The 25,970-nt window shown below is 45.4% G+C and overlaps 6 protein-coding genes and 1 long non-coding RNA gene across 14 annotated transcripts; 2 read left to right on the top strand and 5 right to left on the bottom strand.

The window, feature by feature from the left end:
• Positions 1–740: 740 nt before the first annotated feature.
• On the bottom strand, positions 741–3,185 carry LOC9638013 (sulfhydryl oxidase 2). Of its 2 annotated transcripts, none has more exons than XM_024667720.1 (13): positions 2,931–3,185; positions 2,854–2,878; positions 2,703–2,795; positions 2,453–2,643; positions 2,308–2,371; positions 2,169–2,246; positions 2,043–2,116; positions 1,817–1,990; positions 1,621–1,767; positions 1,487–1,550; positions 1,068–1,429; positions 834–993; positions 741–759 (listed from the first exon to the last, which is right to left on the bottom strand). In XM_024667720.1, the coding sequence occupies exons 1-12, from the start codon at positions 3,122–3,124 to the stop codon at positions 972–974; spliced, it is 1,488 nt and encodes a 495-aa protein (XP_024523488.1). In that variant the 5' UTR covers positions 3,125–3,185; the 3' UTR covers positions 741–759; positions 834–971. The 2 variants fall into 2 exon arrangements, with proteins under 2 accessions (XP_024523488.1, XP_024523489.1); XM_024667721.1 differs by having other exon boundaries at positions 2,169–2,237.
• A 3,151-nt stretch (positions 3,186–6,336) lies between these two features.
• LOC9638005 (telomere repeat-binding protein 6) lies at positions 6,337–6,876 on the top strand. The gene is made up of 3 exons (XM_024667714.1): positions 6,337–6,447; positions 6,495–6,554; positions 6,622–6,876. Exons 1-3 carry the CDS (start codon positions 6,343–6,345, stop codon positions 6,772–6,774), a joined length of 318 nt encoding a protein of 105 aa, XP_024523482.1. The 5' UTR covers positions 6,337–6,342; the 3' UTR covers positions 6,775–6,876.
• Positions 6,877–6,981: 105 nt separating this feature from the next.
• On the bottom strand, positions 6,982–10,849 carry LOC9638004 (receptor-like protein kinase 2). The gene has a single exon (XM_024667713.1). The coding sequence runs from the start codon at positions 10,553–10,555 to the stop codon at positions 7,007–7,009; it is 3,549 nt and encodes a 1,182-aa protein (XP_024523481.1). The 5' UTR covers positions 10,556–10,849; the 3' UTR covers positions 6,982–7,006.
• Positions 10,850–10,944: 95 nt separating this feature from the next.
• Positions 10,945–12,016, bottom strand: LOC9638003 (cytochrome c oxidase subunit 6b-3). The gene is made up of 5 exons (XM_002994120.2): positions 11,915–12,016; positions 11,704–11,793; positions 11,550–11,641; positions 11,274–11,355; positions 10,945–11,178 (listed from the first exon to the last, which is right to left on the bottom strand). The coding sequence occupies exons 1-5, from the start codon at positions 11,975–11,977 to the stop codon at positions 11,125–11,127; spliced, it is 381 nt and encodes a 126-aa protein (XP_002994166.2). The 5' UTR covers positions 11,978–12,016; the 3' UTR covers positions 10,945–11,124.
• An 18-nt stretch (positions 12,017–12,034) lies between these two features.
• On the bottom strand, positions 12,035–13,665 carry LOC9638002 (probable 2-oxoglutarate-dependent dioxygenase ANS). The gene is made up of 3 exons (XM_002994119.2): positions 13,046–13,665; positions 12,656–12,983; positions 12,035–12,383 (listed from the first exon to the last, which is right to left on the bottom strand). Exons 1-3 carry the CDS (start codon positions 13,579–13,581, stop codon positions 12,120–12,122), a joined length of 1,128 nt encoding a protein of 375 aa, XP_002994165.1. The 5' UTR covers positions 13,582–13,665; the 3' UTR covers positions 12,035–12,119.
• Positions 13,666–13,671: 6 nt separating this feature from the next.
• On the bottom strand, positions 13,672–15,768 carry LOC9638012 (protein NRT1/ PTR FAMILY 8.1). Its single transcript, XM_002994118.2, has 4 exons — positions 15,609–15,768; positions 15,195–15,412; positions 14,583–15,145; positions 13,672–14,529 (listed from the first exon to the last, which is right to left on the bottom strand). The coding sequence occupies exons 1-4, from the start codon at positions 15,742–15,744 to the stop codon at positions 13,674–13,676; spliced, it is 1,773 nt and encodes a 590-aa protein (XP_002994164.1). The 5' UTR covers positions 15,745–15,768; the 3' UTR covers positions 13,672–13,673.
• On the top strand, positions 14,911–17,164 carry LOC112343725. Of its 7 annotated transcripts, XR_002991387.1 has the most exons (9): positions 14,911–14,978; positions 15,055–15,128; positions 15,198–15,242; positions 15,342–15,532; positions 15,587–16,133; positions 16,187–16,309; positions 16,380–16,451; positions 16,505–16,603; positions 16,656–17,164. It is a non-coding gene; the product is annotated as an uncharacterized LOC112343725 (long non-coding RNA). The 7 variants fall into 7 exon arrangements; XR_002991388.1 differs by having other exon boundaries at positions 15,055–15,122; positions 16,187–16,451; XR_002991391.1 differs by having other exon boundaries at positions 16,187–16,451; positions 16,683–17,164.
• Positions 17,165–25,970: the final 8,806 nt, after the last annotated feature.

The following is a 25,970-nucleotide window of genomic DNA, read 5'->3' as shown; positions in this document are numbered from 1 at the left end:
AACTCTCGGGATCCAGTGGCCATCTCTTATGCAAGCTCTGGCTCTTCGCGAAGGAGGCACTCCGCATCTCCGGATCACCGCTGTATATCGCCCTCACTCCAGGCACCAGCTCGCCAACTTCCAGGAGACCAAGGAGCGTCTCATGGAGTGCGCTGCTGCTTTCAAGATCCCGTTCTCCTTCCACCAGGCCAAAGTCGAGGACGATGAGGATTCCAAGCTGGTTGGCCTGAAGTTGATCAAGGGGGAGACGCTCATTGTCAACTGCATGCTCCACCTCCTGCACGTACCGCACAAATCGCCGTCGTCAGTGCTCTCGTTTCTCAAGTCCGTGCAAAAGTTCTCACCGAGGCTGGTGACCTTCGTCGAGGAGGAGGTGGTGAGCTGCTTGAGCGCTCCAAATACCGTGGACAAGTTCTTCCAGGCACTCCATCACTACTCCGCCATACTCGACTCGCTGGAGGCGAGCTTGTGCGAGACCACGGCTCACATACTCGTCGAGCGCGCGTTCCTGGCCACCAGGATCAAGACGGCCCTCATCGCTCACCACCACGCGCACTCCAAAGTCGAGTGGTCTAGCCTCTTGCACTCGGCCGGATTCCACCGAGTTTCACTGAGCAGGAGAAACATCTGCCAAGCCAGGCTGCTGCTGGGACTGTTCAAGGACGGGTACCAGCTCAAGGAGCATCACAGCGACGAGGAGATTGAAAAGTTGCTTCTTTCCTGGAAATCGAGACCACTGATTGCTGCTTCCGCTTGGACCTGCAAGAACAAAAGCTCGGACGGATCAGAAAACGAGCAGCAGTAAAAAAAACAAAACATGAAAGCTTGCCAACCTTGTCGTCCGAGCTCGGTAAAATTTCCATTCAAGTATATAAGTAGAATACATGATAAGAATTAGTCACCACTGCTTTCCCTTGCCTCAAAAAAGAAAGAATGGGTAATATATACCTCTAAATTCGAGATCCACAACTTCACACTCGCCTCCGCAAAAGCCTGCGAGATATAAAACCGGCAACCCGTTCAATTCGAGTGAAGAGGGAAGAACAAAGAGAAAGGTGCGTGTTTACTTTTTTCTCTTTTGCTGCATTCTCCAAAAGCAAGCCACAATTCCAAAGCCGCAGCTCGCCATCCCGATCCCGAAAGCTGCTCCGATTGGTACTGCTACACGGCTGGTGCTGGAGCTCTCGTCCGGTACCGCCACTTCGGCTTTGGATGACTTTCGCAACGCTGCGTCGAGCTTTTCCTCCGGTATTGATACGAGAGCTCGTCCGTAGAGCTCCGTCAGGAATGTATACACGGCAGATTCGTCCCATTGATCCCCGTCTTTCTTGCATGCTGTACAGAGTTCTTTCGGAGGCCACTGCTGCTTTGGGAACTTGGGATCGCCAGTCTTGGACTCTGCTTCTGCGTCTCCAACTCTTTTGTTAACCTGTACGGAGGAAAAAGTTGAGTTCCATTTCTACTCTTGCATACAAAGAGAGCCAACCTGGTTGTGTGCGCGCCAGAACCAAAGTACCAGATCGCGCCGCGAGTTGATAGAATCGGCAGCACTTGCGCATCAGAACCAACCATTGCATGTCAGAAGGGATGATTCTAGAATGACTATTAGAAAAAGTCTACCTCGTGCTCATCGTCAAGAAATGGTCGCGACAATCTTCACAGTTGAAAAAACTTGCTATAAAATCACGAATAGTTTGTATGGCTGTTTTGCTCTCCGAATCTTCTACACGGACAGACAATGCATGAAACAAAAGCCAGAGTCCACAGCTGTATGTAAATTGACGTCAGTACATATGAAAGCCACCGGGGATCAGACCTGTAGCCGCGAGTATAGTTTTTGCTCCCACGGCATGTTATCCACTCATCGGTGCTTGTTCTTTCGCCACAAATCTGTAAACGCATTAGCAAGTCGCCATTTGGCTTTGCATTTTCGCCAGCAAGCCAAATGTCTTCAAAATGGACTAGAATGTTTGCACTCCCCTCACGACACCTGAAAGAAAATGTAAATATTCTCATTTCCATCTGAAAGACAAGAAAAACACCTTTTTGACGGATGGTGGACGGCAAGAAGCTGCAAAAAATGTAAAAAAGATGCACGAGTTTTTGCATTCAGCATCTAAATGAAACGCAGTTAGAAGATCATTTTTTCAATTGAAAGCCTTTCCTACTTCGCTTTGTAAGATAAACTTGTATGAAAGCGCTGTCGACTCCTCAATATCGTAGAGGGACATCATCGGCTTTGCTACCAGATATCACCAAAGGAAAAGGAACCTTAGCATAGCAAACACCGAGAAAACCAAGAGCTACCTGGATCTGCTCGACTATACTCGCACGTGTAGTCTCCCGAGCTTCGTCATTCAGCGTATAAGATCTGGAAGAAAAAGGCAGAGTTAGCAAAACGATAACTTCGAATACAAACACAAAACTTTAGAAACACAAAACTTTGACATACTTTCCTATGCGCTCGTTGATCCAAGCTAGTAACGCCTCGGCTGTTCTTGGAGTTTTTGGTATCAGCTCTATTCCACTGCTAGCCTTCGAATCCTTTGGGTCGAAGCTCTCCCAGGCAAGCTTTCCGGGATGACCCCAGTACAGAGAAGGATAGTGATCCACTTGAAATCTCCTGCAAATGGGAGTGTTGGCCTGCAAGTGAACAAACAAGTCGATGAGTTTCTCTTCCTCTACAGGACAGTGAAGCTTACATCCTCTGCGCAGTCGACCTTGCCCATGAAAACCTCTCCGGGATGAACAGCAGTTCTTCCATTGAAGAGCTTCGCGACTTTGCTGTATTGAGGCTGCGATTGCAAGCTCGTGTCAAACCACAAAGACAAAGAAAAAATTTCAAAACTCCACCTTATAAATCCTACACACCGGGCACCTGGAGCAAAATCCTCGTGAGAAACTCGTGATTGCGCGAGCTCTAAGCTTACCAGTGAGCGTAGAACTCCACGAGCGCGAAAGTGGCCGGAGCCGCCCAGAGCGTTTGATTGAAGCTGTTCTTGGTGAGCTCCACCGCGGCATCCGCCTCCTCCTGCTCCTCCAGAGGCCGTGAGCTCGCAGATCGCGCTGCCAGGAGCAGCAGCATCGAGAGGATCGGTAGCAGCGGCAGCTGCCAGGGCGCCATGGATCCTGCCCAGGGAAATTAGGGCTCTTGGTGACCTAACCGAGGAGAACATAGAGAGAAGTCATTGACAGTGACGACCCCTCTCGTTTGTTCTTCGTTCGCCATTTTTAACGAAACCACCCCACACGAATAAAATGACTAGAAAAAAAAATTATTCCTTTCTTCCACTTCTATGATCACAACGCAATCACATGATATTGGCGCGACTCAATCCAATGCCAGCACCCTTTGCTCGTCCATGCCACGAAATTTTGGCTAGATCTTCGTAAGGCTTCTCTTTCGCGAGAAGAACTTTGCTAGACCATCGTAAAGCTTCTCTTTTCGGTGTTTGTAGATGGTGTCATGGGATTGAATCATGCCAATATCAAAGCACACATCGATTTCGATGATCCGTCCTCTAGATACGGGGAGAATTGGAACGAGAAAACGGGAATTTTTACGATGCCCAGTTGCGATACTTACTGTTCGTGCTTGCTACATACGTTTCCTGCAAGCGAATCCAGTAGAATAGAATAGAGAATGGCACCAATAGAGAATCTCAAGGACATACAGACACTCTATACAGTATAGAACTCCAAAACGGTGTGTTCCTCCTCATTCCTTCCAGCAATTCAAGGCTCAAGCAAACCAAGCAAGCAAAGACTGTTCTTCCTTTCTACGCCACGAAGAACAGTGCCATACGCAAGCAAGCAATCGACACACTCACATTCCCCTGTATAAATACACCACTCTTCGTGGCGAGAGCGCGCACATTTAAGTTACGGTTGGATCCAGTTTTTTTTACTTCTTTATTTTCTCTTCATTCCTCCTGATCGCGATTCACGACATGGCCAATTTCCCCCCAATTCTTTACTGTTTGTGGGCTTTTGGATTTGCTTTCACGAATCTGCGCGATTGAATTCGCTGGAAGCAAGCGTACAAAGCAGCAGTCGTCGCGATCAATGGCGAGCCAGTGTGTGTGGCCCTCCCATCTTAAATTCTCCAAAACACAATCGCCAGGAAACGATCCAGATCAGATCCCTGCCCCCTTTTTTCAAATGGGCCGAATATTCCCGCCATCGACGTCAGCTGGGCTGCCACGTCGCCGCCGCGTCCGACGTGGCGCGATCCGGACGCTGCCTTCAAGGTACTGCATTTGCATGTGGCTTGTGGTTATGGCGAATAAATGCCCCTCCCGGGCAAGGGCACAAAATAAAAATAGAAGATATATTGTCAATGAATAGAATATTCATTCATATAGTCTCGGGGCGCTCACACATGAAAGTCCGAGACCAAAAGATTTAGAAATGCCGTTTTGGATGGATGTTTTCGAATATCATGGATAAATTCGTATGAGTTCTTGCCAAGTTTGATCTCTTTGGACTTTTTGATAGAATAGAAGCGGTCAATGTCCAATTGAATGAAGGTGATGGTACGATCATATGGTATGAGAGATTGGCAAGATCAGCAATATAATGACCCCCTACCTGCTGCTGCCACCCTGCGATGCATCGAGATGCTCCAAGAAATTTACCGCCACCCAGACAAAAGGAGCTGTAAAAAGAAGTGGTAGAAAAGGAGATATGGAACCCTCTACGTCTTTGCCATCGTGCTGGATCCAGAGGCTTGGCCCAGTTTTATCTCCTGGCGAGCGAGCTGGACGCCAGGATCGAATAAGAAACGAAGGGTAGAAAAGATTAAAGGGTGTGCGTAGCGCTTTCGTTGAGTTTGTGCTCGCCAAATTTTCAATGCTGGCTCGTACGATCGAAGAACATTACGTGCTAATCGCCAAAAGAATGGCAGAGGCCGTGAAACCCTTGTCTGGCTATACGGTTTAAATGCCTCTAGGATGATCTGATCGGAGGCAGAGAGAAAAAAAGCGGAAAAAAGGACAAGTCAATAGTGGTAAAAAAGGTCAAGTTTCGTCAAAGGTTATGCTAGCCCTAATCTCTAAACGATATTTCTTATCACGGTTTTTAGGGTTCATCCATTCTTTTGTCCACGTGGTTGTCCATTTTACGGTTGTTCTTGGCCCAGGATCCGAAGGCGCTGGCTGGAACTGCGCATTCTTTCCGCGATCTCGAGGTGATTTTGGGGAGCGCCGCACGCCAGGTATGGATCAGCGCAGGGATGAAGCTGCGCGATGCCCGAAACTTGAGATTCAAGGTCACGCCCTGGCGCCGATGGAGAGGATTGAGAATGCCGGTGAAATTTCGCTCGATCGCCTCGTCTACAAGCTAGTGAGGGCAAGTTCTTTCTCTCCTCTTCTTCCCGTTGAGCATTTTAAATTTTCTTTTTGTCCTTAAAGAGAATTTAATCTCAGGTTGGAGATGATGGATCGGTGCTTCCTTCGGCCGAGGACGATGACTTGCAACTGGAGTGTTTCGCCGAGAGGGAAAATCTTCACGAGATTGCTACTCCTGCCGTGGTGAAACACGGTGACGACGTTAGTTCCAGGAATGTGAAAGAAAAGGCTGGCGTTCACTCCACACGGGGCCAAGAAGTTCTTAGCAACGATGAAACGGTTCATCCCTCTACCGTGTCCGGCGAAGTTTACTTTTCTGTTGCCACGAGGAACGTCGAAGGGAAGAGAAAGAGGAAACCAAACCGGCGATACATCGAAGATGAGACGGACAACCTCTACTTCACGTCAGAGCTTCACAGGCTGGTGTCCGATGGAACTGATTCGTGTGATGGAGCAAAGTCTCACCGGGATATAACTGAGAAGCTTGACAGTGGCAGCGATATCGAGTACCCGGAGTTTGAGTCTCCAACTCAAGCGGCAGTGTCTTACGGCGGTCGCCGCAGCAGCATGATGGTATGCTTTAGCTTTCTTGCGAGTTTTTGTTGATTCTCTAAGTTTTGTAGATTAAAACTCTCTGATCGCACAGAAACTAAAGGCTGAGCGCAAGGCCTCTAAAATTGCGCGACTCGCCTGGTCGTCCCGCAAGCGCGGTCCCAGCATCGGGTCCAGCAAAGAGAAGACAATGTCTTCTTCAGACAAGGTTCTTTCAGCCTTTGAGATTTTGCCTTTTGAAGAATATTGTGTTTCCGTTCAGGAAAGTTACTCCGATCTGGAAGGTGGTATGGATCAAATGCTTGAAGACTACGAAGATGTGCAAAGCATGGGTGGAGAAGATTGTGAGTTGGATTTTTCTGGGGAGCATGTGGAGACTGTTCCAACACCGAATGGAGGTACTAGGAGAAAACATCATCGTCCCTGGACGCTACGGGAAGTTATGATACTCGTCGAAGGGGTCGCTCGCTGTGGTGGAGGGAAGTGGGCGGACATCAAGAAGCTCGAGTTTTCATCTGTATCATACCGCACGGCTGTTGACTTGAAGGTAAAGTTTTTCTTTTCCTTGACTCTTGCTCATGGCAAAGTTCTCAGGATAAATGGAGGAACCTACTCAGAGCAAGTCGTGTCCACTTTACTTCAAAGCAGCAGCAGGTACCTTCAATGTATTTTTTCTCTTCGTGCACTTTTGGTCTGATCCAGTTTTTGGTTGTGATAAAAGGCGGAGCACAACAAAAAGAAACATTTTGCAGTTTCTATACCTCAGCCAATTCTTGCTCGTGTACGTGAGTTAGCAGCTTTGCAGAACCAGCGTACCAGCATGCCTGTACTAACCAGGACAAGCAGAAGTGGGAGAACACTGAGGAGAAAGTAATGAACAGCATCTAATCCCACTCAGAGGCGGTTTGTACATGTATACACTCGAGTGCACAGGTGACATTGTCAAACTAAAACTTCTCTTTTGTTTTTCTCTAAAGCTGTGTCTTGTTTACTTATTCAAAGACAATCTAGGCCATGCGTTGGTTGGATGTCTGTCTGCTCGTCCCTCAAGGGCATGGGGAATGTCATGGTAAGCTCGCACTCAATTTCACACATCCTTTTCATTCTCAAATCTCTACATTATTCAGGAAGTGCTTAGACCCTCCGTCTACAGACGGTGGACTTACAAGATTGGACGCACCGTTCGAGTGTCGCCTTTCCACGCCTTCCAGCATCCTCACGACGTGCGTCATCTCGGGTCGCTTGCCTGGTTTATCGACGCAGCACAAACAGGCTATCTTCATCACCTCGAGAATCTCTGCCGAAACTTCTCCAGCGTTCGTGGGGCTGGCGGTGGTGTTTTCGGCTAGCATGGCCGCATCGATGGCCGACTGGAGCTCCTGGACTGTGACGCGCTCTCCAGCCAAATGACCGATGCCTCCAGCTCTCCGGAAACCTTTGTCCGTGGGACGCTTCCCCATGATGGTCTCGAGAACGACAACGCCGAAGCTGTAGACGTCTCCGCGCATGGTGGCCATGCACGAGCTGTTATACTCCGGTGGAATGTAGCCAACGGTCCCGGCAACGTCGGTGGAGACATGAGTATCGCCAGCGTCTCTCATCAACCTCGCGAGGCCAAAGTCCGCAACATGAGCCTGGAAGTCTTCGTCGAGAAGGATGTTGCTGGCCTTGATGTCTCTGTGGACGATGGGAGGGAAGCACTCGTGGTGGAGGAAAGTAATGCCTCGGGCTGCTCCGAGGATTATGTGGAAGCGCGTCTTCCAGTCCAGAGGCTTCACTCCGGCATCCCGACAGTGCAACCAGGTGTCGAGGTTCCCGTTCTTGAGGTACTTATACACCAGTATCCTGTCCTTTCCGTCGCAAGAGTATCCTTTGAGGCACACCAGGTTCTTATGCTTTATTTTTCCCAGCGTCTGCATCTCGGCAAGGAACTCTCGCTCCCCCTGCATTCCAAATCCTCCGTCTGTTATCAACTTCTTCACCGCTACGGCCGATCCATCCGCTAGAATCGCCTTGTACACTATTCCGAAGCCCCCGTCACCTATGATGTTTGCATGGCTGTAGTTGCTCGTTGCGGACATCAGCTCGTTCGGATGGATCCAAGCTACGCCTTCGCTCATGTTGGACACTTCCGAGGAGTTGAGGTAACGCTTTTTCTTGCTGTATTCATCCTCGTCTTCCTCCTGCGAGAGTAGCTTTTGACGTTTCCGTATCAGGATGATGAAGAGCGCCCAGAAGCCGCAGAATCCGAGGCTTCCAGCAATTACGACGTACAGAGGAATCAGTTTCTGGACAGCAGAGATTGTTCCAATGTCCGAGCGAGCTTCGTCCTGCTCCAGACGGCATTCTGGGAGTGGAGCTCCGCAAAGGTCTGGATTGCCAGCGAACGAAGAGTTGCCAAACGTCTGAAACTGGGTGGAGCTCGGGATGGCACCTTTCAGATGGTTGTCCGAGAGATCCAAGTCGGACAGGAACGTCAGCTTGCACAACGCTTGTGGAATGGTGCCGGTGAGATTGTTCCTGGACAAGTCGAGCTTCAGCAGCGCAGGCACGTTTCCCAGCGACGGAGGAATACTTCCCTGGAGCCTGTTGTGGCTCAAGTTCAGTATTTGCAAGTTCCTCAACGCTCCCAGCTCAGCGGGAATGCCTCCAACGAGCTCGTTATGCGAGAAGTCAAGGGTGGTCGGCAAAGCATAGCCGATAAATCTCTGTCCCTCGTTGTTGTAGACGAGTGCCGATGGAGGTTTGTCCGAGTACCTGGGAGACAGGCTCGTTAGCGTGGAGTTACTCCAGGCCGTCGGAATGCTCCCGCTGAATCTATTGAAGGACAGATCCACGGCTCGGAGCTTGGACAAGTTGCCGATCCATCCCGGTATCCGCTGCTCCATCCGGTTGCCACTCAAGAAAAGAAACTGGATGGAAGAGAGGCCTGCTAGCTCGTCCGGTATACGCCCCGAGAGAGCGTTTAAGCCGAGGTCCAGGCCGACGAGATTAGTCAGCTTGCCGAGAGACGCAGGTATGTGTCCCGTCAACTTGTTGGAGGCGAGCGACAGCATGAGAAGATTGGAAAGTTGGCCAACCTCGGAAGATATCGGGCCCGAGAAGTTGTTCTGCTCCAGCCACAGCACCTCGAGTGTCTTGGACTGCGAAATACCCAGGGGGACTGGAGAGCCGGACAAGCTGTTGTTGGCCAGAACAAGCGCTCGGAGATGCTTGAGCGTGAAGAGCTCCGGGGGTATGTGACCTGTGAGAAGATTGTTGTTGATCCATATCTCTTCCAGGAGCTGGCAGTGCGCTATCGACGGTGGAATGCTCCCTACGAAGCTGTTCTGGTTGAGGATGATCTTCTTGAGGTTCTTCAGCTGGCCAAGCTCTGGTGGAAGCGGCCCGGTGAAGCGGTTCTCTGGAAGATACAAGACCTCCAAGGTGGACGGAGCGGAGTTATACGACACGCGAAGTGGCCCCGAGAAGAGATTGCTGCCGGCACTGAGAACTCTGAGGCTCTTCGGAAGAGAGACGCCAACGTCGAGCATGTACGAGAGCAGGTTGTTCGACACTTTCAGGTGCTCTAGCTTGGCCAAGTTGGAGAAGCTGTCCGGGATTCCACCTTGGAACTCGTTGGCACAGAGATCGAGCATGGTTAAGTTGGCGAAGTGTCCAAGCTCCGACGGTATCGTTCCAGAGAGGTTGTTTCCGGCCAGGTTGAGATGCTCCAGCGACGTGAGGCCGACGAGGCCACTCAGGTCACCCGTCAAGGCATTGGATGCCATATCGAGCACTCGGATCTTCCTCTGGCCAGAAGCTTTCTCTCGGACAGGCCCGGTGAACTGGTTCGAGGAGAGATTAAGTACCTCGAGCGAGGTGGTGGCGAACACAAACTCCGGGAGGTTTCCAGAGAAGCTGTTACTGCTGAGATCGAGAGTTCGTAGCTGCTGGAACAAGCCCATTTCCACCACCTTGATCGAGTCCAAGGCATTGGAAGAAACATCGAGCTTCGCCAATGCGGCCATCCTGGACAAGTTGGAAGCCGGCAACGCACCCGAGAAGTTGTCGTGCGAGAGATCGAGGAGCTCCATCCGGCGGAGGAGCTCAAAGTCGGAGCTCACGGGCCCCGAGAAGTTGTTCCAGGAGAGATCGAGAGCTACCAGGGACCGCAGCTCGAAGAGACCCCGCGGGAGCTCGCCGGACAAGCCATTGTGGTCGAGGCGGAGGAGCTGGAGCGCCTGGAAGTGACGGACTCCCTCGCGCACAGGCCCCGCAAGCCGGTTGAAGCTGAGATCCAGGGACACGAGCGCAGCGCCGCCACAGGAGCTCGAGAAATCCAAGCGACCACCTAGCGAGTTGTGCGAGAGATTCATCACCTGGAGCGCCGGCAAGAAGTCCCAGACCGGATAGAGCTCTCCCGTGAGCTCCAGCGACGAGAGCTCGAGCTTGACTACCTGGCCCCGGCTTCCCAGCGTCACTCCTCGCCAGGACGAACTTACGGTGGCACCGCTGCTCCAGCTCTCGAGCACTCCACCGCCGCCGCCGCCGCCGCCTAGCCTGGCTCGAAACTCCAGCAATGCCGATCGCTCGGACGCACAGGAGAGATCAGTGGCAGCAGTGGAATCCAGAGCAAGCACGGAGATGGCCACCAAGAAGACATGGTGGAGCATTCTCTCCTCGTTCTTGGGCGATGGTGGAGTGATCACTGGCGATGGAAGGATTGGCCACTTACGCTAGAGCGATGGGTTCCAATGGACAACCATGGAGGAAGACGATGACCCACGAACGACCGAATCAACCAAGAGTAACAAGAGATAGAGACTCTGGCAGTGGGGAGGTGGGGATTTTGGATCCATCGGTATTAGTGGTGGTAATCCCGTGGTGGAGATTTTGATTTTTACTCCGACCAACAACACCCATCTCGATAGACCGAGGAGCCCCCGACAAGTTCACTCGCTTATACCGCAAGAACAGCGCGCGAAACCGCGCGATTGGGGCCTTGACCCACGACCCACGCGCGGTTACGTGCGCGGTCCGCAATTGGTGGGGTGGACCTAAATGTCCCACTTGTGACTTTATAAAATATGGGGTCAAAGACAAAAGGTGGTAATTAGGGCAGTACCAAGAAAAAAGAATTACAAAAGAATCCTTTTTTTAATGGAAAAGGCCCTTAGGGTTATTATGATTCTTTACTGAAAAAGGTGGCCATTAGGGTTTATTGAGAGCCATTGTTTTTCTTTCAGTAAGGCCCACAAAACACACCATCCGCTCGCTGCTCGTTCCATCTCTCGATCTGGCAATTGGTGGGAAGAAATGAGTATAGATCTTGGATGGAAAATTTAGCCAAGAACAAGAAAGATCTATAGATTTTCTATTTTTCTTGCTTACCCATTCCGAGGGACACAGCGATCGATAGTATCGCGCGTACTTCTGGCATTCCGGAGCACCCTCGCCCCTTTCCTTCTGGCACCTGAGAGAAAGATCGCAAGGAAGAATCAAGCCCAAGTTGAAAAAAAACTTTGAGAACTTTGGAGAAATCAAGCAAGAACTTTGAGAATTTTGGAGAAAGAGATCGCAAGAAAAAAAAAGGAAGAATCAAGCCAGAGTTGAGAACTTTGTAAGAAAAAAAGCCAAGAACTTTGTCGAACTTTGGAGACGACTTACTTGTGGAACTCGATGTAGCGAGTGTAGCAGTGCTTGGTCTGGTTGGTCGAAGGGAAGCGAATATCGAATGGAGCGGTTTTTATGTCCGCGACCTGTGATAGAACGTTACTACCACATCAAAGCAAAGAGAAAAAGAGAAAAAGCCACACCCTACCGTTATCGTCCTCCTCGCTTCTTTCGCTTCTTCCTCCTCAATCGCCTGCTTCGATTCGTCATCTACTTCAACCACAGTATCATGCTCGGCCTACACAGAACACACGGATTGGATCATCAAACGATCGAAAGAATGTAGGAAAAAAGAAGGGAGTCTTGCTTAAACCCTAGCGCCAGAGTGAAATGCGCGCCGGGGAATCGCTCTACCATACCTGATTCGCCGGCTGCTTCTCGCCCACCTCAGCGAACGCGATCTTTCCCTGCACTAAGCCCATCCTGCCCTAGAACTTCCCCCAATTTCCTGGATTCACATAAAAGAAAGAGAGAGAATATTCTATCTATAGTATATTCTTTATTATTTAGACCCTTTCGCTTAGTGCTAATTAATCAATGATGAAGCATTCCACTTAGTGATAATTAGTTATTGATGGCGTAGTGATAGATCTGGAGGTTCTCCACGCCCAAGCGCTTGAAGTTGCTGTCTTTCCTGTTCTTGTCAAACTCTCCCCAGTTGAATTTGGCGTACTTGGGCGGGTTCTTGATCGGATCCGTGAGGCTTTCAATCGGGGCGATGTCGGATTTGTAGCTCGGGAACATGAAGTATGGCGATGAGAACCGGTCGCGGTTCTCGTTCACCACCACTCGGTGCTCCACACTGTGATAGAGATCATTGCTCCACACCTGGAAGAAAACCCTTGTTAGATCACGATCAAGGACAATGTCTATAAAGTGCAAGCTATGGAAATGTCTAAGAGACTCTCTAGCATTTCCTTGTTTCTAATGCTCTATAGTGCTCTAGCTCCAGACCTCTTTGTAGTACTAGAGCTATATAGCTTCGAGAGTCCAAACTCTCGAAGAGAACTTTATAGAGTTCTCCTAGTTCTTTCTTCTAGAGAAAGGAAAGATCATAGATCTCTACGAAGAACATGATCTAGGAGAGGATGATAGCTTACTTGCATGAGGTCCCCAACGTTGATCACGAACGCGTCCTTGCGAGGAGTGACTCGAATCCACTCGCCATCCTTTCTTCTCACCTCGAGGCCGCCAACTTCGTCCTGGACGAGCACCGTGAGCGCGCCCTGGTCCTTGTGGCGGCTCACGCCGAGAACAAGATCCGGGACTGGGCACTTTGCGTAGAAGTTGAGTCGCATGATCGAGGTGTTGTCCCTGCCGAAGAACTCGAAAAAGTACCTGGGATCCACGCCGAGGCTGAGCGCTAAAAGCTCCAGGACTTTAAACGAGAGCTCGTCCACAGCTTTGATCCATTTCTCGCAGGAATCTCTTCACAAATAAACGAAGATCATGAAGAAACCAAAAATCTGGAAGAAGAGCGCCAGCCTTACCGGAATTTTTCGCGACCCTCCGGCCACTGGTTCTCGAAGAAGAGATTAAATTCGGATGGGAAATCGTCCTTCCTCTTCACCACGTAGTCGAAAACCTCCTTCCAGTCGCGCGTGTTCTTGGTGAGCTCCGACTCGTAGTAGCCGACAGGATTCACGCTGCTGCGACGGATCTTCCTCTTCTCCTCCAGCGGCAGCGCGAAGAAATCCCGAGCCTCCTTCTCCACATCGCTCAGCAGCTCCAGGGACACCCCGTGATTGATTACCTGGAAAAACCCCCATTCCTGGCTCGCGCTCCGGATTTCCTCCACGATCTTGTCCTTGCCGTCCTGCGATGATCCACCGAGCGCGGCCAAATCGATGATTGGAATGTTGCTGCCGCCGCGCTCCTCGATCGGGGATTCTAGCTGCGATTGCCCACTGGGGCGATGCTCCGGCGGGACAACGAACGAGGGATCGATGCCCAATTCCTGGAGCGAGCGCGCCAGATCCTCGGCGACCGCCGGCGCCGTCTCTTCCTTGAGATTCTCTATTCCCATTCTTCCTGCTAGAACAATCCAATGAACCTGGTCACAAATGTATGGTGATTTTTCCCACCAGTCAGTCAAATCAAATAGCCCTAGAAAATATTTTAGGGCTCTTCGCGAGCAGCGTCGTCGTGGCGATCGATCTGGATGAATTTGTACCAGATCGCGCAGGCCAGGTAGAACGCCAGGTTGAGAATGCTGATGGCGCTGAGCAGCCAGAAGTAGTAATCGAGATGGCCGCGGTTGAGGTTGTTTGGGATCCAGCCCAGCCGGGCGCCCTTGCTCGTGAGCTCCATCACGCAGGTCACCAGCAGGCTACTCACGTAATTCCCCAGCGCGAACGACGTCGGCGACAGCGCCACGCTCAGGCTCCGGATCGCGTCGGGGGATTGCTCGTAGAAGAAATCGAGCTGGCCGATGTAAGTGAAGACCTCGGAGGCTCCAACCAGGAAGTATTGCGGGATTTGCCAGAAGACGCTCATTGGGACCGGCTTGGCTGCATCGATCAAGCCGTGGGCTCTTGCGGACTTGAGGCGGAAGATCTCCACCAGTGCCGCGAAGATCATTGCCACCGTGACGACGATCAATCCAGCTCCCATCCGCTGGAGGCTCGTAAGTCCTCTTTTATTTCCTGTGATCTTTCGTCCTAGTGGAACTACCACGTACTCGTATGTAGGGGCCGAGAGGAGAACGCTGATCATGGTGAAAGTGGAAAGGGACGCTGGCGGGATTTTAAAGCCCGCGACGTGGGTGTTCATGGTGGCGCCTTGCTCCACGAACAAGGTACTCATTTGCGTGTAGAGGGTGGAGAAGAGGATGCTACTGGCCCAGATAGGGAGAATTCTTAGGATGCATTTTACCTCCTCGACTTGTGTGATCGTGCAGAGTCGCCATGGATTTTTCTCGCTGGTTCCAGCCACTGTATCACTGTCGATCTCCGTTGCTGCTTTGTCAAGGTATCTGTCAAAACCGGGGCTTTAATGTTTTTGATCTAGACAAAGCGAGCTCTTTACCTGAACTCGTCACTGTGGAGAATCTTACGACTTCCTTGTATCGCAGAGCCTTTGAAGTCGACTTCGTAAAGAAGTGAGCTGTCCGAAGGAGCTTTTACGTGGTGTTTATGCAGCGCGGCATTAAATACCTGTGCTACCCTGGTGAAGGGATTTCCTCCGGTTCGCTGCTGGCGGTATCTTGGAGCTCCGATAAAGAAGGCTACCACTGCTGCCACCGCTGCTGCGGTTGAGAGCCCGAATCCTACACCCCAGCCGATATTGTCTTCTACGTAAACGAAAAGAACTCCCGCCGTGATTGCACCAAACGTGATGGACATGTAGTACCAGCTGAAGAACCTAGTGGCCTCTGTCTGCTCTTTCGGATCTTCCTTGTCGAACTGATCAGCTCCCAAAGAGGTAAGGCAAGGTTGGTGTCCGCCATAGCCAAGTGCTATGATGTATAGTGCAACGTATAACAGTGTTGTTTTTTCAGGTGAAGTTTTGGGGCAGAAGGACTGATTTCTCGTGCACGCTGGGGGTTTAAACGCTTTCACGGTTGCTGTTAGTGTAAGCAACACCATTCCCTGCACAGAAAATGCTTCGCTTCTTCTGTTTCTTACGGAATTTACTTACCAGGAGGTAGATGACGAGGAAAACTGCTGCAGTCCAGAATCTTCCAAGGTATGCGTCCCCCAAAAATCCTCCAATTAAAGATGTCACGTAAGATGTTCCAATCCAGTTGCTCACGTTGTTTGCTGCGACCGCATTGCCTTCGTGCAGGACTCTGGTGAGGTAGAGGATGAGGTTCGTGCAGACTCCAAAGTAGCCAACGGCCGCAAATCCTTGTGTTCCTAGATCAGCAAGGTACAGCAATAAGCAACAAAGCCTGTAGCAAAAGTTGGGCGCTCGAATATCATCGCTATCTTATATTCTATAAGCACTCAGAAAGTTTAGGAGGATTCTGGCAACTCGTAAGCGATTCTCTACAGTGTTTTCCTGAGCATTGATTTTGATGATCCTTCCAGAGCTGAGGGGAAGGAAGAATACCAAGGATAAGCGAGGATGTAAACCATCCACCGGTTTTGCATTTCACAGCAGGCCTTCCGAACAGATCCAGAGTTCCATCGCCAGTAGCTTCCCGGTTCAGCTGCTTCCCCTTCTGGTTGTCCTCCTGGAAAGACATTCAGTTCATCTACTCGGATCAGCAGAAACGAAAATGGAACTCACCATGAAGAACACTTCCGGCTGGTAACTCGCGCTGGTTCGCTTTAAATCGACTCGGAGAGATGCTTAGTGCAAGGAAATTCTGAAGCTGGAACCAGACAAAGGAAGGACCACAAGGGTCATGCTCACTCTTACAAGGAGAGCGATCTATCTATGCCCCCTTGAGGGAGAAGTTTGCAAGTTTTTATGGAGGACAGCATTTTGAGATGGTGGGGAACAAGTAACTGTTAAAGGAATGGAGTGCCAGTACTACACTAAAGAGAAGGGAAAGATGGTGGTGGTGGAATCCCTTAAGAGGCTCCGTGGACTCCGTGAAACGTTGTGTTGATTCCGAGGCTACAAGAACAGGTTCGGTAAATTTTAATTCTTCCACTGTTTTGAGACATCGATTTGTTTCGCAGAATGTGGAGGAGAGCTGCTCTCCTCTTTTGCGTGGTGAGGTGGACAGAAGTTGCAAGAAAACATAAAATGTGTGGTGCTTGGAGCGTGGGAAAAAGAGCTGTAACGCTCACGAGGCCTTCAAGGTTGAAGTGACGGAGAATCTAAGTGACAAGCTGAAGTTTTCTTAATTACGTGATGCCTTATCTTTGCAAGGTGGAAGATTTCGCGTTCTTATCTCGTGTAGCATTTCTACATGGTCAACATTCCTGAAAGAATCATTTTAAGGTTTGCGTACTATCGCCTCAAGCTTCTTTCTTTTAAAAAATGACTTCATACAGTAAATTCTTAATCATCGGAGGTACGGGGTGGTGTTGCTCAAAACCGCTGATTGGAGTCGCTTTATAAGTCCAGTCCGCTTAAAACCATAAAGGACGGAGGTATGTTTCGTCGTGAACTTATTTTTTTGATCATTTTTCTTTTCCGAGGCAGACATCCGCTCGTACTCTTTCTCACTAGCCGAGAGCACTAGGAAGCAGCTGAGACTGACTTTGGGAAGCCAGCGTTACGCTCCACCACTGGATTGTGGGTTGCTGACTAAGTTTTTCTCGCTTGATATCTTACGAATGCTTCACCAAAGCAATGCCTCGGCCGCTGACTGGCTCCACACTCACTGCTTTGTCGATGCTGGACGGAGACCAGGCACCGCCATAGATGATCTCCTTCTGCGATATCTTTGGTCTTTGGACACCTACTTCCAACACTTTGAACTTGAGATTTCCAAGTCGGCATGGGGAGGCAGTCCGGCCTGAGCGCCGTGTAGCTTTTCCCATTCTAGATTCTCGGCTTGAGTGGTACGGAAGTTGGGCTTTCTACGTTGAAGCTCCAGGTCACGGGATGCGCTTTTATAGTTGTATGTTTTAGCAGTGAATCAAGCTGGCTGCTCTCCCATACAATCTCGTGTACTTATTGGATCAAACTATTCCATCAAGAATTTAGTATTGCTATGCAGAGTATGATCCTCTTGACACTGTCAGCGACCTTGTTGAACCCTTCAAGAATCTCAATGCCAAGGTGCTTAGGACGGTTTTTTTATATGACTGATCAACCCTAGAAGAGAATCTCAAGGAGTTGACCGGATACTTGTTCTGGGTTGCAGCTCGCTTCCACCTTCAACCACAAGCCAGGAGGTACCGATTTCTCCAAGTTTTCGGCATTCAGGAAGGTCCCGCAGCCGACGATAAATCCAGCAGCTGGAAGATCCCTCATACGAAAAACTTTTCATAAGTTATTTTGCTTCTTGGGATATTCCTATTATATAGTAAACCATATAGGTTGCCACTTCTACCTACTCTTTAATCACCAAGATTCAGCCATAGCTGTGGCTCACTCCTCCCCCCCCCATCCTACCCCCATCCTAGAAGGAAGAGGCTTTAATTTGTTGCATTCCCTAGAGCTACCTAAATGAAATTTGATTATAAGTGTAGAATACAACCCATTTATAAAGTATTAGGATTGTGACTATGACATATAAAAGCTTATACTCGTTATTCAAGGGTTTTCTTCTAAAATAGAGGGAACTATAAGTTAAAGTTCCTTTATTATTGTACAAATATAGTAAAAAGTGAGTGATATATTGATAGTTGGAATAAGATTCAAACGTTTTTACCTTATGTCAATCTTCGGAAAATTTGTTTTTGCTCTAGGTCGAAATTTGGCTTGATTCAGATAGAAACATGCTGCCAGCTTCCTTTGTACATTCCATTGGTGCAGATGGAGGTGATACTTCTAAATGATAGATCTTTCTCAAAAATTTCAGGAGTAATGAAATTCTAGTAAATTTTTTAAATTTTAACAACAATTTAAAACTAAGTTTATTTTCTTAAACATGAGGGATAAGTTGATTCTTGTTTGTATAAATTGGAATATAATAATTCTCGATTTCCATTCTCAATATAGAGGCGCATAGAATTATCCAATAATGTTATCCTACAGCTAGGATAGTCAAATTGTAAGCATTCCTCCCAGCAATCATCAAAAGCTTGAGTAATATCATCCATTGTATGCTCATGTATTTGACGAATAAGAAGGATCATTACTAAATGGCCAAGTCTTGAGTAATAAATATCTGGAACTTGATTATCTGTATATAAGCTAACAACATCAAAAGAGCATTGACAGAAAGTATCAGGATTAAGAAATACATGTCCAACTCTTTCACATTCTTTGATTGCCATACTTGAGTATGCAAGTGACAATCTGCATAAACTTAAAAGTAGACCAATTATGAAAATGTAAAACATCTTAAATTTACTATAAATTTCTGCATTATTGTTCAAATATATATTATTTTTAAGCTTGTTTCTATCTGAATTAAGTCAATGGAGAAAAAAAAAAAGTTTCTAAAGTTTGACATAAGGTGAAATCCTTTGAATCTTACTCCTATATCTTCTACCATCCACTTTTTGTCCCCTCTATTGTAGAATGATGAGTATAAGCTTGTATTGCCTAGGGCATGGTGAACAATCCAAGCCAATACTGATCCACAAGGTGCCAGTGGAATGGTACCATATACGTCAACCAGCTGCCCTAGGTATGCGAATGCTATTGCCAAGTTTATATTGCCTCAATGACCCTTTGCACTAGCAATTGCCAATTTCCTATTGTTCCAATAGCACTTAACTATAGAAGTGTAGAAACTATAGCATTGATCCATATGGCATTTTTAAAAAGTGGTAGAATATATAAAATCTAAACATAAGAATCCCATGTAGTGCGATAGATCAATGGAATCTCAAACCTAAGAGTATAAAAGGTGGAATTTTGAAGTGCAAGGGTAGACCAAGCCCCACCCCATGGACAATCACAAGAGATCTCTTATAGAAATTTTTAGCTGTGTGATCCCAATTGTTGGGAAGGTGTGAGAGTCACTCAGAGTGGAAAGAAATTGAATGCAATCGAGTTGGTGATAGCTAGGCATAATACTTTGGCTGATTCTGAATCCAGCACAAACATCATCTTTCTAAAGCTTGCCTAACATATCTACCTCAATATCTCCCTATACATTTTAGTCATGCTTAAAATGTTTGCAAAGCACACTATACACTACTATGACATCCCTGCAGTCCTAGAAGGTGGGCATCTTAATTCTCCTTGGTCAACTTCTATTTAGAATCTTTAGAAGTGGAATTTTCCTTCCACCATTTATTTTCATTCATTTTGTCTTCCTAGAGTTGTTATTCTTATCCAAGGTACCAACAATGGCTACTAATACTATTCCATGAGTAAGTGATTAAAGGCAACTTGCTATATTGCTTCCTTACACTCCAAGTATATCTTTAAATTAAATTTAGAAGAAAGTAAATTTAAATGTTCCAAAAATATCTTTATCACTCTTATTTGCAATCATAATTAACATAGTAACATAGTGCATGTATTAACATAGTGCATGAGGTCCCTATGTTGCCTTATCCATCATAGCTCTCCATGAATTTTAAGACCAAAATCATCTAGCAAATATTATTTATAGATATGAAATTGCATCTTACTCCAACTTTTAATTTGCCCTTTTTCAATGCAAATCTAGTGCCACTACGTTTTGGCATAATTGGTGAGAAAGAATTGTGTATACACAACTTTCATATGATCATCTATATTTACCACTATAAAATAGTTTTCCATATCATAAATTTAAGTCTTTTAAAACCTAATAGTTCTACATACTTTTGAAGTTGGGTGGTTTTGAGGGCTTAAAATTTAAAACTTATACAATTGAGGTAATTCCAAAACTTTATCATTTTGAGAATTTAAAGAGGAATTTGGTTGCTTAGGTTTAGTTGATTTAACTATTTTTTCTCTTTTTGTTCTCCTTCTTTAATTTGTGAATTTTTTTCACAAATTTTCCATCTCAATGTTTTGAGTTGTATATTGCAGTGGTGTAGTCTTAGACCCAAGCTCTTCCTCTTCTAACTTAGCTTCAACCTCTTCTATAACAAAAGTTTCTTCCTCTTAATTTGCTTATTTGAAGGTTTCAACATCATCAACATAGTTCTGTTTCACCATCTCACTAGTTGCATACATGCCTCTATCAATAAATGAATATTTATAAATATGTATACAAAATTCTTACTGAAGGGTGCAATTTAAGTAATTCTACAATATTATTTTAGAGCTACTAAGAAAGTCTCTATGTATGCAACTAAAGTCAAAAACTCTAACAAAATTTATATATGAATTTCTGAGATAATTCCTCTAATACCAAATATATCACACTTGAATTTAGAGCTAAAATCTAAGATTATTATACTATAAAATGAGGGTCTAATATGCACTCAATATCCTTTACTAAACCCAAAATTAACATGTTGAACAATATCAAAGTCAAAGACAATAATATCTTAGAAAAAAATTTATCAGTAAATAAGTTTTATATTAGAATATAAAAGTATTTCAATGAAGTTATCATTTGATAAACTAGTAAGAGATAAAAACCACTAAGATTCATTATAAATTTGAAGATATAGGATAAACCATCTAACAAAATTCAATAACAAATGCATTATCAAGAAAACTCAATGATAAGATTTAACTACCAAACAGTATAGTCATATGTGTTAGACTTTGGGAGATTGAATGGTCAATACTCACAATTTAAATATGGGTGGCACTACCTAATTGGAACTTTTACGTAATTCATTAGAACATTATTCTAGCCATATGGCTAGTGATTGAAAGTGAGGAAAGTACTCACAAAACTTATGTTAGGTTGTAGTGTTCAAAATATTGTCTTAAAATGCATGACAATAGAAATAAAAAGAAGTGGTCCTCTTGCTTAAATATATAGTTATATGGTGAAGAAGTCCCAAAGGTAACTTAGTAAATAGGCCTTTAGACTTTGACCCAATGACAATGTTGATAAACACTTCTATAAGTGAAATTTTGACTTGGTGGGAATCAAAGAAAGGGTATGTTCCCTCGGATCTTAGGGTTTTAAGAATATTTACTAAGGTATAGTAGTATGCAAACTTACCCTCTTAAGAATAAGCAAAAGGAATATGTGGAGATAAAAGCAAATAATAAATGGATAGAATTGAACAACATGAATCGAAGGACTCAACCAAAAGTAATTATTTAAGTTAGGAGTAGAGAATCAAGTATGAGCTCAGAAGTTTACTACTTTCAAACATGATACCATGAAAAGCCTAACATATAGAAATATCCATATTAAATTAGATGATGATCAAGATAAATAGAACTTCCCTATTATAAAGTAATACCTTCACCAAAGCCTATCACCAAAATAAATAGTTGTGACTTAAATTTCAAAAACAAACCAAGATATTAAAATATCTTTAAAGAAAATAAGTGTCACCCTTTTCTATTGAAAACTTCTACTATGAAAACAGTTCAATATCAATCTAGGAAGCCAAGTCATTCTTCTCACACAAAAGAAAAACAAAAATAGAGTATAAATGGGAAAGAAAAAACTCACAAGAATAGTGGCTACACTTAAATAAGAGTGAAGGCTAAAGAAAAATAGTTAAATCTTGTAAAATTAGACATCAAATCTAATGATTTAACATGGGAATGAAAGATCACAAAATGATCTATAACTTGATGTATAAAACTGCAAGAAAGATAAAAACTTTACACATATGCAACAACATAGTATAAGAGAAAATAATTCAAATTTGGTTAAAACTCTATGAAAATGAAAATGGCATAACTCAAATGAAATAGGAAAGTATGGCATATATTATGCAACAAACAACAATGAAAATGAATTCCAAACACTTAATATTACCACAATATGGAAAAGAAAGAAATTAGCAAAAATAATGGAAATGCGTAAATATGAGAAATAAGATTTTGCAAGAATGGATAAGACGGAAAGAATTCTCACCATGCAAAGCTTCATCTTAGAATTATGTTTTTTCTTTAAAAGAAAAACATATGCATATCATAACTCCCAATGAATTTATATCCAAAAAATCACTCCTTAAATAGCACTTTGCCAAATCTAAAAGCCCATCAAATGAATTGGTTCAATCTCTCCAAAAAACTTGAACTTAAATTACAAAAAGAAATTCACTAAAAGAGAAATGAGAACTAAAAGAAATTGATTAAAACTCCTCCATTTTAGCTCTAAATTATGCATTGTGAAGCATAACTCCAATAACACACCCCCAAGATTAATAAATAGGAGGACATCCTACTGCTTTCTAATTATCCTAAATCAAGTTCACTACTCTAAACCCTATGAATATTCTCTATTAATAAAAAACCAAAAAAAGACTAGTATCATATTGGGTTCACTATGTTGAGGTCTAACACTTCAATCCTCCTTTTTGTGGCAGCTCTTTTTTGCCAATCAAGACTGAAAGCACAAAATCTTGATATTTCACCCTCATGGGTGTTTTATACAACCATTTGAAATATTATGAATCACAATATTTTATCTCTATCTCTTTCAAGATTCTTATGGCTACAACATCAAGAGCCTTGATTCTTTGTGTTGCACAAGAAGAATTTTATATAAGAAAGGATGATAAAGTGCACTCAAAGGAGATAGGACAGCTTGGGGCCATTGTGTTCCCACTAGCTAGCCATAAGCCACTTTAGAATTAATAGAATAGAGGCTCTAAAGTGCCAAGCAAGATGCAATTGCCCCTAACTCCTCTACTATCACACTCTTGCAAAAGAGGGAAGACAAAAATGCTCTTCTATTGATTCAATTTACTTAGAGCCACTAATAAGATATAAACTACTCTCTTTTATTTTAGAATTTTCCCTCAAACTCTCTCAACCTATTAAGAAAACACTCTAAAGATTTAACTCCTCATGAACACTCTTAAATTTAAGATCATTATCCTAAGGCCATGTAAGGAACCAACTCCCCAAGGTGTCATAGACTAAAGGATCCCCGAAAGCATGACCAAAATGATAAAGAGTTCATCGGATGGGACCAAGTTGACTATGAGTTACCCATACCAGGCCGTTAGGCTACGGTGTTTCACCCCGGCATCTTGAAGCAAGTGTTGCACCCAAGGCTTGGGATTTAGAGGGTCCTATGATCAAGTCTTGTTGTACCAAGGGATGTTAAGAACTTGGAGGCTTGGTGTGCTTAATTGTTTGTGCCTATGGGGAGTGTAGCCGAACCTTAAATCCAGTCTAACCCAAGGAGGAGGATTGGGAGAGATTTGGGAATCCGTGGATGGATGGCTAACACTTCATTGCTCGTGCAGTGAGTAGTTGAAACTAAGTAGGACCAAGTAGGAGTTGGTACAATAGGCGGGAACCTTGGAAAGGGAACTTAACTAAAAGCTAAAGCAATGTTGGTTGAATAGATGATGTAAGTTGGCAAATTGGAAAGGAAAAATTTGTGGCTTACAGACCACTATATTACCACTAACAAGCTGTAATGATAAAGCTCAAGACCTCTATGCTTTTCTCTACAAGCTATGGGAGCAAATGTAGAAAAAAAAACCTTATTTTCTCCTTAGAACTCTTGGGGTTTTATACACACACAAAGAATATTTAGGTAGAATATTCTCTTAAACTAAAACATTTTATAGATAGAATATTCTCAAAATCTCACCTCTAAACTATAGAATCTTGAGGATCTTGGCCACTAGCTGCAACAAGCAACCATAAGAGATTGTTATAGACCCTAATATGGCAAGAACCCATAACCTTAAAGATTGTGAAAAGTGCATGATATCCCTTCAAGTTGGAGCACTTTTGAATGTTGAAAGAGCCTAGGAGCCACAATCTAAATAGAGTTTGAAGTTGAAAAGAACCACTATACTCCCAAAACCAAGCCATTCAGCAAGAGCCAAGTCGGGCATTGTCACAACGATTTAAAAGACCAATAAATGAAAGAGGAGATTGTTATGTTGGAAGAATAAATGTGTCAATCATAGCCAAATAAGGTTGCTTGATGATGGATAGAAAGCTGGAAACACTCAAAAATCACTCTAAAAATGGCCATGACACATGAGTTTGTGCCCAAAAGAGGAGAAAGCACAAAGAAAGCTTTCTTGTGAGGGAGAAACATGCCTTTTGCAAGTTTAATAAAAAATTATCACAACAAGAACCCACAAAAAAAAAAGCCATGATTTGAAAGAAAAACTCTCAAGATTTTTCTTTTTCTCTCTAAGATGAGATTACACAGTGGAGTTTTGCAAAGAACAAATGCTCTAGCTCATGGAATCACTCAAGATTAAACTCATTGGAAAGCTCTCAAATACGCTACAACCCTAGAAAAAGAAAAACCAAAAAACAATAATAGATTGTGTGTAAACAACTCAAGAATCTTATCCTGTATGACCGAAAAACTCTTGCATGCATTAATTCTTATAACATCTTGACCCAAGAAGGCCCCACCTCAAAAGAAAACTGAGAAAGAGATGTATCAGATGAAAGAAATGACAAGAGAAATGGAGCTCTATGTTGCAAGAAATTGCACTGCAAAGATTGTTAAACATAGAACAACAAAGCCAAAAATTATAATTTCAGCCCAAGGCATTTCTATGGGAATGAAAAATGCCTAGGCTCAATGTGAGGGATTTGTGAGTTTGCTTTAACTTAGAAGAAGAGCATCCCACTGCAGTTGCCACTTGTTGAGGCTTAAGACCTCAATTTCCAGCAAATATGGTGATGATGAAGTTTCAACTAGAAGTTGAGAGTGGTTATCAAAGTGAGACTTGGAGAGGTAAATGGTGAGGTTGAGGATGTCCTAGCTTTCAGAGGCTCCTGGGACTGTCGCCAGTTTTGTCGTGGAGTGGTGTCAATTGAGAAGGTTGACTCACTTTGCATTTTTCCCTTGTTTTTTGGAGATTTGTGTGGTTTGTGAGTTGGAGGAAGTCCAAAAGGAAGTGAAGTAGCATGCTAGAGCCCTAGAGGGGAGATGCAGCTAAAGTTGGTGAAGTTCAAGTGGTTTTGGAGCCGAGAAATTCTTGGTAATTACCTCGCATGCAATTAAGATTTCAGATATAAAGATTTCAGGAAGGTTGAAGAGCTCAGTGAGGGATTTCCAACAAGCCAAAAATCAAGAAGATTGGACGTGTGGATCAGGAGATATTTTGAGTTGAAGTTTCAAGAGTGAAGCTTCTGGAGGACCTGGGTACTCTCCCCGCCTTCCACCCTTGGGTGCTCTAGCCATGGGCTTAGAGCGAGGTTCCGTTGAGCCACGCTTGGTATCCAAGTAGGTAGTGCCACCCACACTTGGACTGGGAGCATCGGGCAGTCGATCTCCTGGGGGAACTAAAGCCGGCTCTTGAACACTTCACCAAGCTACCCCGCTTGTCGGTCCATGTCCACTCTAGTCTTGGACTTCCCAGTGGTCAGCTCATCACCCAACACTGGGTTAGGCCTTCCTGGGCCAAACTGGCCTTTCCTGGCCAAACTGGCTCCACTGGGATCCAACCCCCACACTCTCCCTACTATACTTTTGGAACCCCCCGCAGCCCCCTCCCCCTGGGGGACGATCGCTTTGGGCTTTCACCCAACTGCCTGTATTAGTATTTGGACTCGGACTCGGACTCGGTCTCGGTCCTGGATTCGGACTCGGACTTGGTCTCGGTCTCAGTCTCGGTCTCGGTCTCGGTCCCGGTCTTGGTTCCATCTCGGACTCCATCTCGGATCTCTCTCGGGTCCATCTCGGACTCCATCTCGGGTCCATCTCGGACTCCATCTCGGGTCCATCTCGGACTCCATCTTGGTCCATCTCGGACTCCATCTCGGGTCCATCTCGGACTCCATCTGGGGTCCATCTCGGACTCCATCTCGGGTCCATCTTGGACTCCA

The sequence above is a fragment of the Selaginella moellendorffii genome, unplaced genomic scaffold, assembly GCF_000143415.4.
Source record: "Selaginella moellendorffii unplaced genomic scaffold, v1.0 SELMOscaffold_190, whole genome shotgun sequence".
Classification (NCBI taxonomy): domain Eukaryota; kingdom Viridiplantae; phylum Streptophyta; class Lycopodiopsida; order Selaginellales; family Selaginellaceae; genus Selaginella; species Selaginella moellendorffii.
The sequence above is the reverse complement of the archived record's forward strand: the minus strand, read 5'-3'. Positions and strand labels throughout refer to the sequence as shown.

What these genes read in the sequence shown, in the direction of transcription:
- LOC9638002 (XM_002994119.2), bottom strand. Translation starts at nt 13,581, where the DNA reads ATGGGAATAGAGAATCTCAAGGAAGAGACGGCGCCGGCGGTCGCCGAG. An exon ending in GAGGGTCGCGAAAAATTCCG is followed by an intron (nt 12,984 to 13,045) that starts GTAAGGCTGGCG and finishes TTATTTGTGAAG; the next exon opens with AGATTCCTGCGAGAAATGGA. An exon ending in ACGTTGGGGACCTCATGCAA is followed by an intron (nt 12,384 to 12,655) that starts GTAAGCTATCAT and finishes GTTTTCTTCCAG; the next exon opens with GTGTGGAGCAATGATCTCTA.
- LOC9638004 (XM_024667713.1), bottom strand. Translation starts at nt 10,555, where the DNA reads ATGCTCCACCATGTCTTCTTGGTGGCCATCTCCGTGCTTGCTCTGGAT.
- LOC9638005 (XM_024667714.1), top strand. Translation starts at nt 6,343, where the DNA reads ATGATACTCGTCGAAGGGGTCGCTCGCTGTGGTGGAGGGAAGTGGGCG. An exon ending in GCACGGCTGTTGACTTGAAG is followed by an intron (nt 6,448 to 6,494) that starts GTAAAGTTTTTC and finishes CAAAGTTCTCAG; the next exon opens with GATAAATGGAGGAACCTACT. An exon ending in TTACTTCAAAGCAGCAGCAG is followed by an intron (nt 6,555 to 6,621) that starts GTACCTTCAATG and finishes TTGTGATAAAAG; the next exon opens with GCGGAGCACAACAAAAAGAA.
- LOC9638003 (XM_002994120.2), bottom strand. Translation starts at nt 11,977, where the DNA reads ATGGGCTTAGTGCAGGGAAAGATCGCGTTCGCTGAGGTGGGCGAGAAG. An exon ending in AAGCGAGGAGGACGATAACG is followed by an intron (nt 11,642 to 11,703) that starts GTAGGGTGTGGC and finishes GTTCTATCACAG; the next exon opens with GTCGCGGACATAAAAACCGC. An exon ending in CGCTGTGTCCCTCGGAATGG is followed by an intron (nt 11,179 to 11,273) that starts GTAAGCAAGAAA and finishes ACCAATTGCCAG; the next exon opens with ATCGAGAGATGGAACGAGCA.
- LOC9638013 (XM_024667720.1), bottom strand. Translation starts at nt 3,124, where the DNA reads ATGGCGCCCTGGCAGCTGCCGCTGCTACCGATCCTCTCGATGCTGCTG. An exon ending in GTCCACCATCCGTCAAAAAG is followed by an intron (nt 1,991 to 2,042) that starts GTGTTTTTCTTG and finishes ATTTTCTTTCAG; the next exon opens with GTGTCGTGAGGGGAGTGCAA. An exon ending in TCTGGCGCGCACACAACCAG is followed by an intron (nt 1,430 to 1,486) that starts GTTGGCTCTCTT and finishes TCCTCCGTACAG; the next exon opens with GTTAACAAAAGAGTTGGAGA.
- LOC9638012 (XM_002994118.2), bottom strand. Translation starts at nt 15,744, where the DNA reads ATGTCTTTCCAGGAGGACAACCAGAAGGGGAAGCAGCTGAACCGGGAA. An exon ending in TACATCCTCGCTTATCCTTG is followed by an intron (nt 15,413 to 15,608) that starts GTATTCTTCCTT and finishes TTGCTGATCTAG; the next exon opens with GAACACAAGGATTTGCGGCC. An exon ending in CTCCACAGTGACGAGTTCAG is followed by an intron (nt 14,530 to 14,582) that starts GTAAAGAGCTCG and finishes CGGTTTTGACAG; the next exon opens with ATACCTTGACAAAGCAGCAA.